Genomic DNA, 15163 nt, shown 5'->3' on the forward strand with positions numbered 1-15163 from the left:
GGTTGTTGTCAAAAGTGTTAATTGTTGAATAATTTCACACAGCAATACAACATGCCAAATTTGGGGCTTTTGATCTGTGCGCGCGCGCGCAAGAAGTTTTTCACACATTTTATTTGGAGTGTAAAATGTGTGGTGGAAATCTCTTCCTTTTCGGCTCTCTCAACTTGTTGAATTGCGATCCGCGCGGCGGAAGATCTCTGGGAAGAGAGGCAACTTTTGTTCTGCAATTTTAATTTATACACTCGCCCAAATGGTTCGAAGTGGTGTGAATAGATAGTTGAAATAAATTGTTTCGTCCACTGATTGTATCTGTGCATCGGAGGAACTTGCTTAAAAACTTCTCTCTCTCTCCTCAATTGCATTCTATATTATTTACACTAACTCACTTCCGCCACTTTGGACGAGATGTGGGCGAAGTGGGTGGCGCGCGCGCGTCTCTGGGATGGGCGATTTTCTTGCCAAGTGGCCTCAGAGCACATAAATTTGGTGGGAAAGTTTCGCTGAAATGGTGTGTGTGTGTGCAGAATTGAATGTCATTTGCATCTGTAATCATCCACTGAATGAACTTCTCTCGCTCAGAATCTTCCTTGCTAACTGCTGCTTGTGATAAAATTGTATCACACATGAATAAACTTGGGATTCGTCGGCCAGAAGATGTTCACCATCGGGTCCATTTTCGCCTGGCGCAGAGGCGAGTTGAGGAGAGCTCATTTAAATAACGCAACATATGTAGGAATCCTCTGGAATTATATTTTGAACATTCTCAGCATCGATTATGGTGAATTTTGGGTTGTCGGCAAAGCATTAAACTTCATGATTTCCAGAGTGGAATTTCCATTCTGCAGTCTTCACTCAATGATCTTCAATCTCAAAGGAGCAACTCTGGTTCGGTGACAATTACAGTAGGCTTCGAGGGTGGGTTTTTTTCCTTCGAGGGCTGCTCAAAGCACAGCTTCTGCAGTTTTTCCGCTGAAACACGCAGAGTGGCAAAAAACCAGAGAAACCACAAAACCAAGGGGGAGATAATACAGTCAGAAGTTGTATTCAGTGTTGAAAAACTTATGATATTATCAAATTATCCTAATTCTCTGGATTCCTTTTGATTTTCACGTAGAAAAACATCCTTTTTATAGGTTATTTCATGAATCAAAGACAGATTAGCGCAACAACATTGCAATTCTGAACTTTTCACGCCTAAGAAATACATGAAAATTGTGCTAAGATCGAACATAACCTCAAAAATAGTCGTTTGAACTTGGAAAATGGTTGTTTAGACAACTTTCTACACGGTTTTTAGTTAGAATCGGCAATTTTAAGTTCATTGGCAAAGCATAAAAAGCAAAAAATACTAAAGACATTGGAGGCCCTCCATATATTCTTATCGGGACATAGAAACGTCAATAAGAAGGAAGATTGTGCTGGCGTTAGCATTTTGTCAGTTTCCACTAATAGAATGATTCCAAGCAGAAACTTTTGAAGATTTTTAATTAAAAAAGGGTTTTAATTGATTTCTTATAGAAATTTAGTGAAGAAACAGTCTAAAACTTGGTCTTTAGGAAGTGGCGTACAGATTTAAGGCACATTATCCTCCCCTTGGCACGAAAGAGATTCAAACAGTGAGATTGGTCCATGGGATTCCCGCGCACAGAGATTCAAATGCGGGACTCCGCATTATGGTAATGTGCGACTTTGAGAGTGGCGGCGAAGGCGCACGGCTCAAGATGGCCAGAGAGGTGGGAAAGAGTTGAGGAAATTGTATGGGCAGAGAGAGGGATAATATAAATCTTATTGAGACTTTTTCTCTCGCCGGCTCATTGTTGGACATTATATGCATTACACAGTTGAGACGTGCGCCCCATTGTAGAGCACCAGCTCAAAGACTCATTGTTTCAGTTCGCCGTCAAAGGGCCCAGGGACGGACTTTCTGGGTCCATCGTGATCTCGAGACACTTTCTCAGTGGAACGAGTGTCTTTTTCCACGCTGACCTTCTAATGCATCCAGAGAGAAAGACAGAAAATCAATTGCATATCCGATGACTGGCGGCGAAAAGGGCGCATTTTCTGGCCAATCGAACGTGTATCGAGATGAGAGAGCCAATAGCCGGATGATGCCGCTGGACCAGGAAATGATGTCCATGTGAAATTGCATATTAGCATCCGGATTCCGGAAATTGGTTTAAAATGAAAAATTTCTCCCATCGTGATTGAGTTGAAAAACACATTTTACGTGCTCTCAATTCATCCGTGATATTTCGCTATTGCTTTTTTTCTTCTGTACATGTTGTGTGACTATTCCTCATCCGTAACAACAACACTAAATGGCTTCGCGCGGCAATTTTTCCCCGGCCAACAACAGGAGAAAATCCGCGATTTTTATTCCAGTGCGGAGATGGAATTCCGCACATTCAAATGGGGTTTGCTGTTGTTGTAGGTAAATTCACCCCATTTTTCGGGGTGTTGAGAGATTTTCCAAGGGAAATCAATTTGGTGGGGATTTTGTGTGGAAAATCGAAATATTTTGAAGTATTGCAGAATTTAAAGGAACTCTTTTGGTGTTAACAATCTTGGCTATTTTCAAAATGCCTTGGAATTTCGGTGTTTTTGTGCTTTAAATGTGAAATCATCTCCTCAACATAGCGAGAGAGCTAAAGAGCCCGCCTTGCTCTCCAAAGTGTGTACATTGCTAAAGATAGAGGCGGTTCTTGAGAGTCTCATGTGTTTACCTCACTCTCGAAGAGGCTTAAGTTGGGAAGATGATGGATGATGAAGAGAATCTTCCGTGGTCTCTGATTGCGGGATGTCTTCGAGATTTCTGTCCTCGAGCCCTCGGGTTTTTTTCTTCTCTTTCTCTCTGTCTCGTCACCCGGGATTTTGTCCTGAGATTCTCCTCTCCTGGCACAATCTCGTGCCATTTCCACCGCTCAATCGTCCTCTTTCCACCGCCAAGCAGTGAAAGATGGTTTGGAGAGAGAGAGAGAAGTTTTGAGTGATGGGAAAGAAAACAAGATCAATGTATTTGTGTGTTTTGTTATTCCGCTCTCCCGCCTCCCTCTTTTTTTCTCCCCCAACCCCAAAAACATCGCGTATTATTTGTTTGCACAAAATCAATGTGTGTATTGAACTCCCGTGAAACACTCCCTCTCCGTCCATTGCGCGCGATGTTATTTGATGTGAGTTAAGTATAAATTGCTGACATGTTTGAAGATGATGTGTAAACATAAAATCAACGGCTTGATGGATCTTAAGTAATTGAATCTGCGGCATTCTCTCACACTCCGCGTGCCCATTTGTGAAACGCCAAACCATCGGCCGCCATTCAATGCCCGCGATGCAGTCGTGGGCGCTCTGCTATCGACCTGCAAAAATGAAAAATTACGCTACAATGCAAGTGATATCTCAGTCTCCACTTCACGCATCATCGACTGTGGCCAAGCCTCATTTTCCATCTCAATTGTGCAACTTTGTACGGCGCAGCAATCAAGAGTCGCGGAGCGGGAAAATGACGGCACTTAGTGGTGAGCAAATCACGGGGCTTCTAATCCACATAATACGCTTTGATTCAAGGGGTTGATAATCTCAATATCACTTCTTGACACTTCCACAGTTTCTGTGAAGAATCACAGACACTTTCGGGACTTTTCCAGTGCTTAAAACATGCGTTTCAAGTATCATAACCTCAAATTTAGGCTTAAATTTAGGATTATTTAACTTAAAAAGACACAAATTTTTAGTTTTTTGATAGTATGTTAGACATATTTGAAGATTCTAGTGGATATTTTGATGTAATTCAATTTTCAATCTCTCTTTTGGACGCTTTTTGGAACATAACCTAAAAATTACATTCACAAACGTTAAAGAATCCGTGAAGAAAACTTATTGGGGATCTTTAAAAGGCAAAACTAATCGACAATAAGCTGAAATTTGCTATTTCAGAGTAGAAGATCAATCAAACAGCTCTTAAAATAGACAATTTTGTATCCTGAATCAGTATTTTAGAGGTTAGGATTAATCTTAGCATTATTTTATATTAAAAGCTTGTGATTTTCAACAGATTTCTTTATTATTGTGGCAGAAAATGTAAAATATTGCAGATTAGGGGGAAGAATGAATGATTTTGAAGCTTATTTAGTGGCAAAGATTGTCTTAAATTCACAACTTAACCTAGAAAAATGTGAAAAACAATTGATTTGATTCCTATTCTTGGGAATGGGAATTAAAATCTGGACAAATCTGGGTGAAAATGGGTGAAAAATCATGACAGAATATTCCTTCCAAATTCCTGAGCAGCTGTTTTGCTCAATCTCATGATCAGTGAATAACCCCCTGATCAGCGCGCAGTCTTTTGTGGTGACAACGAACGGGGAACAATGAAAAAATAAAGCATATTGACGTGCCAAAATGAATGAACGTGAAAATCACATAAATATTCACAGAATGCTCCAATGTACCTAAAATGTACGCTTCGACGTGGTCACATTGTCCTCCGCACCAGCCCAAGTCTTCCTCTTTGGGCAACTCTGTGCGCACAGTTTTCTTAGACACAGAGGAGAATTACCATCTTGCGTCTCGCTCTGAGAAGTACATATATATTGGGTCTGTTGTGTTGATTTTTCTGGTTTCGTATTCACCGTGTAAGACATTTCAATTGATTCACTAAGGTGGGGTCTGACCTTCAACACCTTCTAACCTTTTGTCTTCTTCGTCGATTCCTCTCACTCACACTCCGGGCTTTGTGCATCTTGAAGAGACAGAGAGAGAGAGGAGAAAAAAAGAAGAAGGTTGGAGTGAAAAATCTCAAATACTCTCGCATGCGGTGCAAAAAAGATCGTCTAGGAAATCCCTCAAGAGCCAAGAGGATTAGTTGAGAAAATTGTTTCTTTGCCACTTGATTGCATTCAATATTGCGCTGTTTGAGTCTCGACCGGCAAATGCCACACAAACGTCGACCAAGAAAACAACCCATCGATGCCACTGATTCCAGATTACCCAGAAGATAATGGTTTCACTTTTTTTTCCACTGTTTGTTTTGCACACGAATTCTGGGAGCTCTTCGCTCCTTGCGCTTCTGCCATCTTCCCGCGCTTCCCTCGAGAAATGTGTGTGTGTGCTCTTAGAAAATGGGGGAAGACAATTTAATACACGAGAAGCCAGTGAAACAAAAGACAAGAGAAGGAAGCAATCTTCGAGCAGCTGCTCCAAGATGTGCTCCTCAACTGTCTAAATTCATTCCTTCCCAGCACACAGTTGTGCGAAGGAAAGAGTTTTTCCACTTGTTTTGCCCCTTGCAAGGGGGAGATAATATGCCTCAAACACTTCTAAATTTGCCTGACACTTCCAGCACCTGAAACTTTAAGATTGTTTCCTCATTACAGTCCAAATCTTAAGTTTCCATCCGATATTTCTGCAAGAATCGAGAAAAGAAACGCATTTTTGGGCATCTTTTCCGAACATAACCTCAAAATATCACTAAGAAAGCTTTAAAAACTCAATTTGGAACCTCTCTAGATCAATAAATGAACTCAAAATTGCTGATTCAGAGTCAAAATTGTTCAAAAGGCTTTCTAAATTAACATTATCCACATTCAAATGACTATTTTTGAGGTTATGTTCGAGTTTAACACTATTTACCCATGTTTATTGCATGAAAATACTTAATTCTGCTAATGACTGTCGATATTTAGGGCTTGAGCATAAGAATTTATGTGCTAGAATACGAATTATTCACTAAATCTGTCCTTGATTCGTTACATAACCTTAAAAAAGGATTTTTATGATTGATTCTGCGTGAAAATCGAAGGAAATCCAAAGAATTGGGACAATTTGACAGTAAAATAAGCTCTTAGGAAAGGAATATTGAAAGTTTTTCAACACTTTCACTTCTTAAGTACATCTGCTGAACTTTACACCACTTCTGACTGTATTATCTCCCCCTTGGCTCCTTGGATGTCTAATAATTATGCATTTTTCGCCTAATTGTGAATCTGTGAAATTCAGTGCGACATTTTCGGTCCGGAAAGGTGTTTAACAATCGTTTAATGGTGATTTCCTGAAAGAAGAGAAAATGAAGAAAGAGAATTCGAGCTACAAGACCTGTGATTTCGTCAAATTGGCCTGAGAAATTTGGTTCAATAAACTTTACACAGTGCCTGAATGCAAATAAGCTGCCTGTTTTGAGCAAATTAACCAGTGTGAAGATCCAAAACAACGAAAAACTCATGAAAATCAACATGAGGAATCTCTCTAGATTGAATGTTTCCTCCGCGCTAATTCATATGGTCTTTTTTTTCTTCTCCTCTGCGCCAGTTTTATTGAATTTATATTGTAAATTTAACACACATGAATTTCACATTATACACAAATTTTTCGCCTCTCCCCTTTCGTCACCGTCGCCACCAAGGGGTCAATCACTCGCGATTTGAGACCATTAACTTTGTGATTATTCAATCAGTTTTTTGATTATTTATGATTACTATTAAAATTTTGAATATTTCATACAAATTCATACAAAATTTGATTATTTTTTGAATATTTTCTGAATATTTTAAAATATTTCAATTAAATTTGATTATTTCATAAAAATTCTGATTATTTTTTGATTTTTTTCCGGAATATTTAATCAAAATTTGAATATAATTAAATAATAGTGAATTAATTGATTGAAAATAATCTTTTTTTTTATTATTTTATTCAGACTTTGATTATTTTTCAAATTTAATTGGGAAAATAAACATTTTTTAAATTCTTTCATTCAAAATTTGATTCTTTTGATTATTTTGTCAATTTTATTTGTGAAAATATTCATTTTTTTAATTATTTTATTTAGAATTTGATTGTTTTGGATTTTTACTTGGGAAAGTAATCATATTTTTTAATTATTTGGCTCAAATAATTGATTATTTGATTAGAGAATATTGAGTTTCCTCAAAAATCGCCTCGTGATTTGCCCCTTGGTCGCCACGGATTCTCGAGCGTGTCGGCTGGATTTCTTGCAGAATGAATGTAGTTTTGTGTATAGTTTTGTACACAACAATGTGTGGCCAGAGAGCCCCTTATATATATGTATATAAGTCTCCTGGAAAGTTTACACGCTAATGCAATATAGCGCAATAAAATAATTTGAATAGTTTTATAGATTTTACAGGTTTTTCCATCCTCAACCTGCGCTACATGTGAATTTGATGTTCGAAAGTACCGCGAGGTTGAGGTTCAAGTCGCAGTAGGTGGTGTTCTTTGGTGGAATTGACCTCTGCCGAGGCGAATGGCGGGGTGAAGTGGTGGGGAAGGGAGAATTGGAATGTTCTTCTTGGCTTCGCCTAAGAAATGAAGGCATTTTGCGGTGAGAAATTGCAAGGAATCAGGTGCATATTTGTATTTTTATGCGGTTTCACGTTGGCGAATCGTTCCTAGAATTGCAACACAAGTGAAACCCTTGGCAATTTGCAATAAAAGATAAAATACATATCTTTTCGCTGACCGATCCGTTTTTGTGGTTTTTTAGACGGCCAAAGAGAGCGAACTGGAGATGAGAATAGCGCTGAGGAGAGATTAGAAAATTGAATTTAACCCAACATGTGCCATTCACCATTTGAGACGTGGAAGAAAAATGCAGCGCATAGAAATGAGAATTATTCTTTTCTCTCTCTCCTGAGAATCATATTTACTGCTATGGAAATTCTGCCATATATATATATATATGTCTGTGCAGTTTAATTGTTATGCAGCAGCATGCCTTGCATTTTATGAACTTTTGCGTGTACTTTCTAATTGAAATTTAACGTACTTTTTGCCTCAATTGTTCTCTGTTGCAGAGAAAAAAGTCTTTTTCTCTCTATTGTGCCGCGCAAAGATTCTTATCGCTCAAGAGAGTTTGATGGCTGGAAATTCTTCTTCGGCAATTTAACCTGAATTGACAGTGAGAAATGAATTTTCCACCATACAAATGCAAAAATACTTAATTGTTAATATTTTCGCGCTAAATTCGTTTCCACATCTTTGCAATCCAAGACTGAATTCCTCCATTTATCACCGGATTCTCACACTCTTCACGTGCGCATTTGGGGGCGGCTTTTCTCGCGGGAAAATACACAATTTGAACGCTGAGGGTGGAAAAGGAATGAAAATTGCATGACAATTTCCGTGTGTTTAAATTTCAAAAGTTCCTCAACGACTCAGCCTCTCCCAATGAATAAAGTTCAATTTACATTAATTTAGGGTATAAAATTAAATTTCTTCTCTCTCTCTCCCTTTCTTTGCAGTTCGCCACGGAGGATTTCGCGTGTCTGCAAGGACCTGAGTGCTCAATGGTGAGTCTTTTACCTTCCATTCTTTGGGGCCCTTTTGCATATTTCGCATTTTTGCGAGGGTGAATTTTCAGGGGCCCCGCGGGAATTCCGCATCCCCGGGAGAAATTCACCCCCAGTCAAGGGGCAAATGACACGCCATTCTTTGGCATGTAATCATCGTCGCGAAGACACAATTTTATTCTCTCACATAATCAAATATTTGATTTCCACTGAGAGAATGAAGATGTTTGTCCCGAATGTCACGACAGACAAAATTCCTTTGGGCTTTTCTTTTTTGCCTCCACCAACCAAAGGGCAGAGCAATTGAAGTGTTGCGCCGCATTGGAAACTCACTCACATTCAGCTCAATTGCTCAACCGTGTGTGTGTGTGTATTTTCTTCAGGGTGTCCAAAAGAATTCTTCCGCCGCCAGTGTTTGTCAAGGTGAGGAAGAAAAAAAATATACACAGAAAAATGCTCATCGCGGTTGTTTTCCGAACGTGACATTATCTATAATTTTCTCCCCCCATTTTGGCGGCGGCATTAATAATCGTGACGCGCCGCGAAGAAGTGTCTTGAGACATTCCATTCGAGAACGGTGTGAAAATTGAGCTCCTCGGCATTCCGCAGCCATCATCTTTTTCGCATTATCACGCGGGCGGGGGTGAAACTTTCTCATCAGCCAACTGTCAGCCGTGAAATGCCGCGGCGTGGGTGAGGTGCGACTAAGCCGTGGGGATGTATTTAAGTTTTTGCATAAAAGTACTTTTTGCCGCCGTGAAACTTTCCATCAGAAAGTTTCTCTAATTAAAAAGCCCACCCCAATTAACGGCGCACGTGGAACAAAGAAATGCCAAAGCTGTCGTTTTGTGGTGCAGCGCAAAAGGGCTGCTTGAGATGGGGTTGGTTTCTGATTGTTTCACGGACTTTTCACGGGTGATTTTCGAGGTGTTCCTTGTATTGGAGAATGTCTGATGCAACTTTACAGTCTTGTCTTGTAAGATAAGATGTCAAAATTTACCAAGATTCCAATTTATGCTTCAATTACGTAGAAAATGGGTGGAAATTTGTTAATTAGTTGAAGTAATTAAGACCAAAAACACTCTTAAATATCATATTGAAGGTCTTAATACTATAGAAGGTTGGCTATATGTAACCAACTCCCTCTGCCGCCCCATCTCGCTGCCTCCCCTGTTCCTAAGAGCAATGCACTGCTTCATTCCACGATCCTGATACAACTGACTGACTCGCGCGCTTCTCCGCGTGCTTTTTCAGTGCTTCCTAACAGCGAGATTCTCGTCAGAGGGAGAAGGCCGCCATGACAGTGGCATTCTCTTCTTGTACTCATCTTGTACTCTGTTGCTAATTTCAAGATTAGATTTCATATATTCTAAAATATACAGAATAATATTGTATCCTAAATCCCATGATATTTATGAATGACAAGACAAGATCTGTAAAGTTGCATTGGACTGTGGGTGAAGATGGCTTTCCACGCTCAATGATGAGAGCAGCAGAGTTTCCCAGACGATGTCATCACACTTGGAAGCAAGAAGATGACCACGACCCAAATCACACATATCAAAACTTTTCAATAGAGTGAAAATGTCCCTCCATTGTGGGCAGAAGTGCGCCGGGCGAGTGAACTCTCAAGTGGGGGCGGTCGAGAGCTGGGAAATTCACTCCCTCGATGATCCATCACCGGAAGATGAGGACAGAGGCATGGCCGGGTGAAAATTGGGGAAATTATTGGAACCTGTCCCGGAAGCCGTACAATAGGCGAGTGTGTCAAGAGTATAAATTCCTTTTATAACTATCTTCCTCCCAACTGGGAGGCGCGCGCGTGGGGCGAATTAATTCACGTGTGTGAATGCTGGGAATTATTGATCCTTTTTTGGGTGTCCGTGCGAGAATGACGCGCTTTACAACTCTCGGCTGATTAATATCCATTATTTCCCGATGATCACATTTTGAGAATTTCCATCATAAGTCACGTAAGAGCGTCGACGCTGGCGATAGTTTTGCGCGCCCTTTTCCCACCCACTCGGCGCCCACAAGGACTCACTGTTCGCGTCCGCGAGGTTCATACGTCGCTGTGGATGGACGAGTACAAAATGCTCTTGCTTTATGCACCCACTTGAAAGTTGAAACTTGTGAAATTAATGGGACTAACACTCTCGCCCACAATCCTGGCGTTGGCTTTTCAAATGAGATTTTCACGTATAATTTACTACACTCTCTCGTTGGTAATTAAATTGTGTGTGTGTGTGTGTGTGTGTGTTTGCTGAGCGCGCGCGAGAGGGTGGGAAAATTGAAAGAATCCCACCTCACTTTAAGGGGTTGGAGTGCAAGATTGAAAGTTCCCAGGGAAGATTCCTCTTGTCGTAAATATTTTTATGCACAAACTTTTAATTGTACTCCCCCACTCTTTTTGGTCTGTGCGCAGCAAATTAATCACATAAGAAAAGCACCGCGGCGAACAACTTCAAAGGGAAAATCCCTCTCTGTCTCCCTGGGGAGGTCAAAGTTGAGGAGGTTGTTAGTCAAAAATCTTTTTGTTCACCAACTGCACATCAATCATGCGATCGTCCAGGGAAATTTTGTTGGAAAATTCAACATAATCCCACGTTAATTGAAACGGAAGGTGGAAAATCCTCAGGACGCTCTCTCTCTCGTCCTCTGTGCGCAGCAATTTTCCAAGCCACGGCAGAAGAAAGTATATATATATATAACCTTCTAATGCTCGTCTGCGGTCTGTTTGAGGAAGTTTCAAATGAGCTTCGAAATGCTTGCGGGCGAGTAAGTTTTTGCCAAGGTGAAATTGTGTTCTTCAAAGGCGAAAATCTATGGAGATTTCAATTATTTTCACTCCACTCAGCTTTTGGGGGTGGTTTTCAAAGGCTCACCTATTCAAATTTAAACGGCACTTCTGTTCTTAGTCCCTTTCCCCAAAAACTATTCTCTCTTAATGCCAGATCCTTAAGGAAATTGACTTACAACAAACCCTTAAGTTTGGGTGAAAAAGGGACACGCTTTAATTCGATGTGACAATAAATTAGTCAAAGTGTTGGGCAGAGTGGAAAATATTTTGTGATTTTCACACCCTCAGTGTGTAAGATATTTCAAAATAGACCGCCTTTCCACCCCTTTTCCGCCCGAACCACCGTGGAAAATGCCGCACACGCACTCGAGGTGCAGAGGAGGGCGAATTGCGTCGCGTGATGCGGTTGAGTCATTTGCGTATAAATTAATTTGTGCGACAAATTCTGAGGGTGTTTTGGAGTGTGTCCAGCGATCCTTATTGTCCTGCATTTGCCATTAATATGACACAATATCGATACAGTTTTCCAAGGGTGCGAATCTTTCCCAGGCCGTTGATTTGCTTGAATTTCGACGGGAAGCGTTAATTTCGCTTCGAAATTGGCCAAATTTTAAATCAAACAGCCGAAAATGGTGTGAAAAATGTTAATTATCGCCCTATAGTAATTATTTGATGAATGTTTCGATTGGTTTTATTGGTTTTTATTGCAATTTTGACTGAAATATGAAAATATTACTGTTCAAAAGTCAATTTTAAATACATTTTTAGTGCATTTTATCCAAATAAGTTCATTTCATTGATGTTTTTTAAAGTTCTTTATTGAAGAAACTTAAAAATATGCAAAATTTTCCTCATTTTAAGTCTTTCAGGAACAAAAATTTGTGGAAAATCTTGGAAATATGAAATTAGGATGTTTGTCAAAGAAGAGTTTTTGCGAAAAACTGCAATTTAAGACAGATTTCTTGGGAAAAAGTCTCGTGTTTTTTTCATAAATCAGATTTTTTACTATTTCCCCATAAAATACAAATCTCAAATATTTTTTTTAGTGGTTAAACAGAAGAAAAGCTACCTGAAACTTATCATAGTTTTCGATTCAACCGTCGATTGGCAAGATGTGATTTTTCTTTTCCCCCGGAGGACAATTGTTGATTGCATTTCATGGGCGATTCCGCGTGACAATTTATTTGCTGTTCTTCCTCATTTGTGAAATTTTATTGCATTCGCCGTGCCACTGTTTGTATTTCAACCATTAAAAGCGTGCATCTCATTGTGCAAATTCCAGATGACATTGTATGGAGTGCTTGGATGGCTTCGGGCGGCATTCCTGCATTTGCGTGGCTGAAAAGAATTGGCTTTTTGGCTGGATGTATGAATGCAAAATGAATTGTCAGGGAATTTCGGGGAAGAAAATGCTCCTGGGTGAATGGCAGGATGACTTGAAGTGTGTGCGCAAGTGGAATTGACATTACAATTGAATTTACAACTCAAAGTGGACCTCCGTAATGAGCCAAGCAGTCAACTGTCGTAAATTGTGAGGATGTCGTCTGGAAATTTGGGCCCAAGATTCTCACTTGATTTCATTTGTGACTTCTTGCGGAAAATACATTGGGAGATATGTATATAATTAATTTGTGGCATATTTTCCATTGACGCAACCCTCTGAGTTTGCGGGGGGAAGGAAGCAATAAATAAAATCCTCGAGAATGCACGGAAGAGAGAGAGAGAGAGTTCATTGAGGAATTCTCGTGACAGTGTCACACCCACCCCATTGTGTCATGTTCCCCTGCTGTTGCCCACAAATTCTGGGGTTTGTATTATGTGTCTTTTCACACCCTCTCGCTGGTGGCGGCACAGCATTATATATCAAATTCGATTTATTTCCCCAAGAAATCAAAAAGTATTGAGTGGCGAGGGTGGCCTAAGTTATTTCATTGTGTGGAAGCGAGGGTGGATCTCACCGGCAATATTCATGCCTGCCAGAAGCTCTGGCTATAGATAGTCGACATCATTGACACCCCAAATGCTGACGCTTTCTGCCACGGACGATGTATGTGGCGCACGATGACTTATAAATTGAATGATGTCATCTACGGTTCCAATTTTCATCTTCACTGAATTTTCACAATGGATTGGAATTTGCTCTTTACGACCCAACTTTCTGTATTCACACACACACATCACGTGAAGAAGTTCGCCTCTCGAATCTGGCGAAAGAATGAAAGGGTTTTGTGGCTGAAGAGGAGATTCTTAATTCTCCAAGAATAAGTCAAGAAGTCGTGGGCGAACTTAGATTTTGTTGCAGAAGAGAATTTGGCATTGATTACTGGAGACTTTTTGGTTGATTTCAAAGGGAAATGTTGTGCTGTAATTTAATTTATCACTCTTGACTTGATCAAAGGACAGAATATTTGTTGAATTATTAAGAAGTTTTAGTAACTCTGCTTGGCTTTTCAAGGGGGAGATAATACAGTCAGTACAGTGATTATTTTATTGACAAATTATACTAATTCTCTCAATTTTCTCTTCGATTTTCACGCAAAATCAATAATAAAAATCTTTTTTTTAAGGAATGAAGCATTTTCACGCAAAAAATAGGAATTTCCGGAACATTTGAAGCCCAAAAACACTGAAAATTGTATTGAAGAATAACATAACCTCAAAAATTGGCATGTGGAATTAAGAAAAAGTGCATTTAGAAAGCAACTTTGACTCTGAATCAGCAGTTTTGAGTTCATTTTGTGCTCTAGAAAGCTTCTAAATGTAGTTTTTGAAGATTTCTTAGTGATATTTTGAGATTATGTTCGGAAAAGATGCCCAAAAATGCGTTTTTAAGTCAATTCTTACAGAAATATCAAAGGTAAACTTAAGAAATTCCATATAATTTGGGAAATATATGTCAGTGTACCGATTTAGGGCGTATTATCTCCGCCTTGGAGCTTCCTAAGAATTCAATTTCTCTCTCTAAAAATCACACTCAATTCAACTGATTTTGTGCAATAATTTCCTGATATTGAGTAGAAAATAAAGTACGCGGAATAAATGTCGTCGTGTATTTCCCTCCTTGATTCTTTCTTCGAATATCTCGAATTTTCCACCCATTCCCGGGGAAAATGTCAATAGATTTGCCAAGCTTAAAGCATTAAATTCGCTCCAGTGAAAGCTCCACATGGGAGCAACTTTTCCGTGTGATGCAGAATCAGAAGCTGTGCTTTCTCGATTCTCCCTCCTGAGCTGGCTCTTTATGATTATAAAAATTCCACCCTGTCAGTGGGGGGAAGGGTGGAGCTTTTTTCGTGACGGAGGGAAAACCGCAGAGTTGTCACAAGAAGGAAAAAGAGGAGGGCAAAAGGACATTCGGAGGAAATCCAATTATGAGAGCTTTAGCTTTTCATCCCTGGCCTGAAGAATTGGGCCTTTTGTTTCCATCGAGTGCTGACGCTTCGAGGGATTGGCCAAATAAATCGCGCACATGGTCAATTTTTCCGGGCGATTGATCCAATCAGGGTGGAAAAAAGAGAGAAAGGCTCAATGAGATGGGATTTTTGTGTATGAAATTGAGAGCTTATTGCTATTTTTTCACCTTTTCATCTCACCCTTCGTCGTCAATTCCTGGAGCGCTGCCTTTTCTTCCTGGCCTCCGGAGGGTGTCATACTTATTGAGAGTCCACGGCGTGCAACATTGATGAATGGTCATGCCATTGCGAGGCTCGCTATAATAACTCAAATGGTCGCATATTAGGAATTTGGGAGCGGCAGGAAAATCCCCTGCACAAACTCTCTCTCTCGGCCATTCAATTGGCAACTGTGAGTCCCAGGAATTGTGGGTGTTCCAAACTGATTTTGCCAGGATAACGTCGTCTCTTGTCCCTGGTGCAATTCAGGGGCCGATATTCACTTAAATGCGGGCACACGAAAGGGGGAAATGCGATTGATTTTCAGCTTCAAATATCACATAGATTGGGTCAAAATGCAATAAATAAATCCTCGTGCCGCTCCGGAGGACACGTTATCCCATTTGATGATGCTGATGATGATGATGGGCGAGGGTGGGAAACAGAGA

General features: G+C 40.0%; 1 protein-coding gene across 1 annotated transcript in view; it reads left to right on the plus strand.

The window, feature by feature from the left end:
* Nucleotides 1–15163, plus strand: part of LOC132261438 (uncharacterized) — a 173850-nt gene that overhangs the window by 68735 nt on the left and 89952 nt on the right. The window contains exon 2 of the mRNA XM_059760255.1: nucleotides 8256–8303. Within this exon, the coding sequence (XP_059616238.1) occupies nucleotides 8256–8303 (48 nt within the window). The remainder of the gene's footprint in view (nucleotides 1–8255; nucleotides 8304–15163) is intronic.

This window comes from Phlebotomus argentipes, unplaced genomic scaffold (assembly GCF_947086385.1).
Source record: "Phlebotomus argentipes unplaced genomic scaffold, Phlebotomus argentipes genome assembly contig_15, whole genome shotgun sequence".
In the NCBI taxonomy this organism is placed as follows: Eukaryota; Metazoa; Arthropoda; class Insecta; order Diptera; family Psychodidae; genus Phlebotomus; species Phlebotomus argentipes.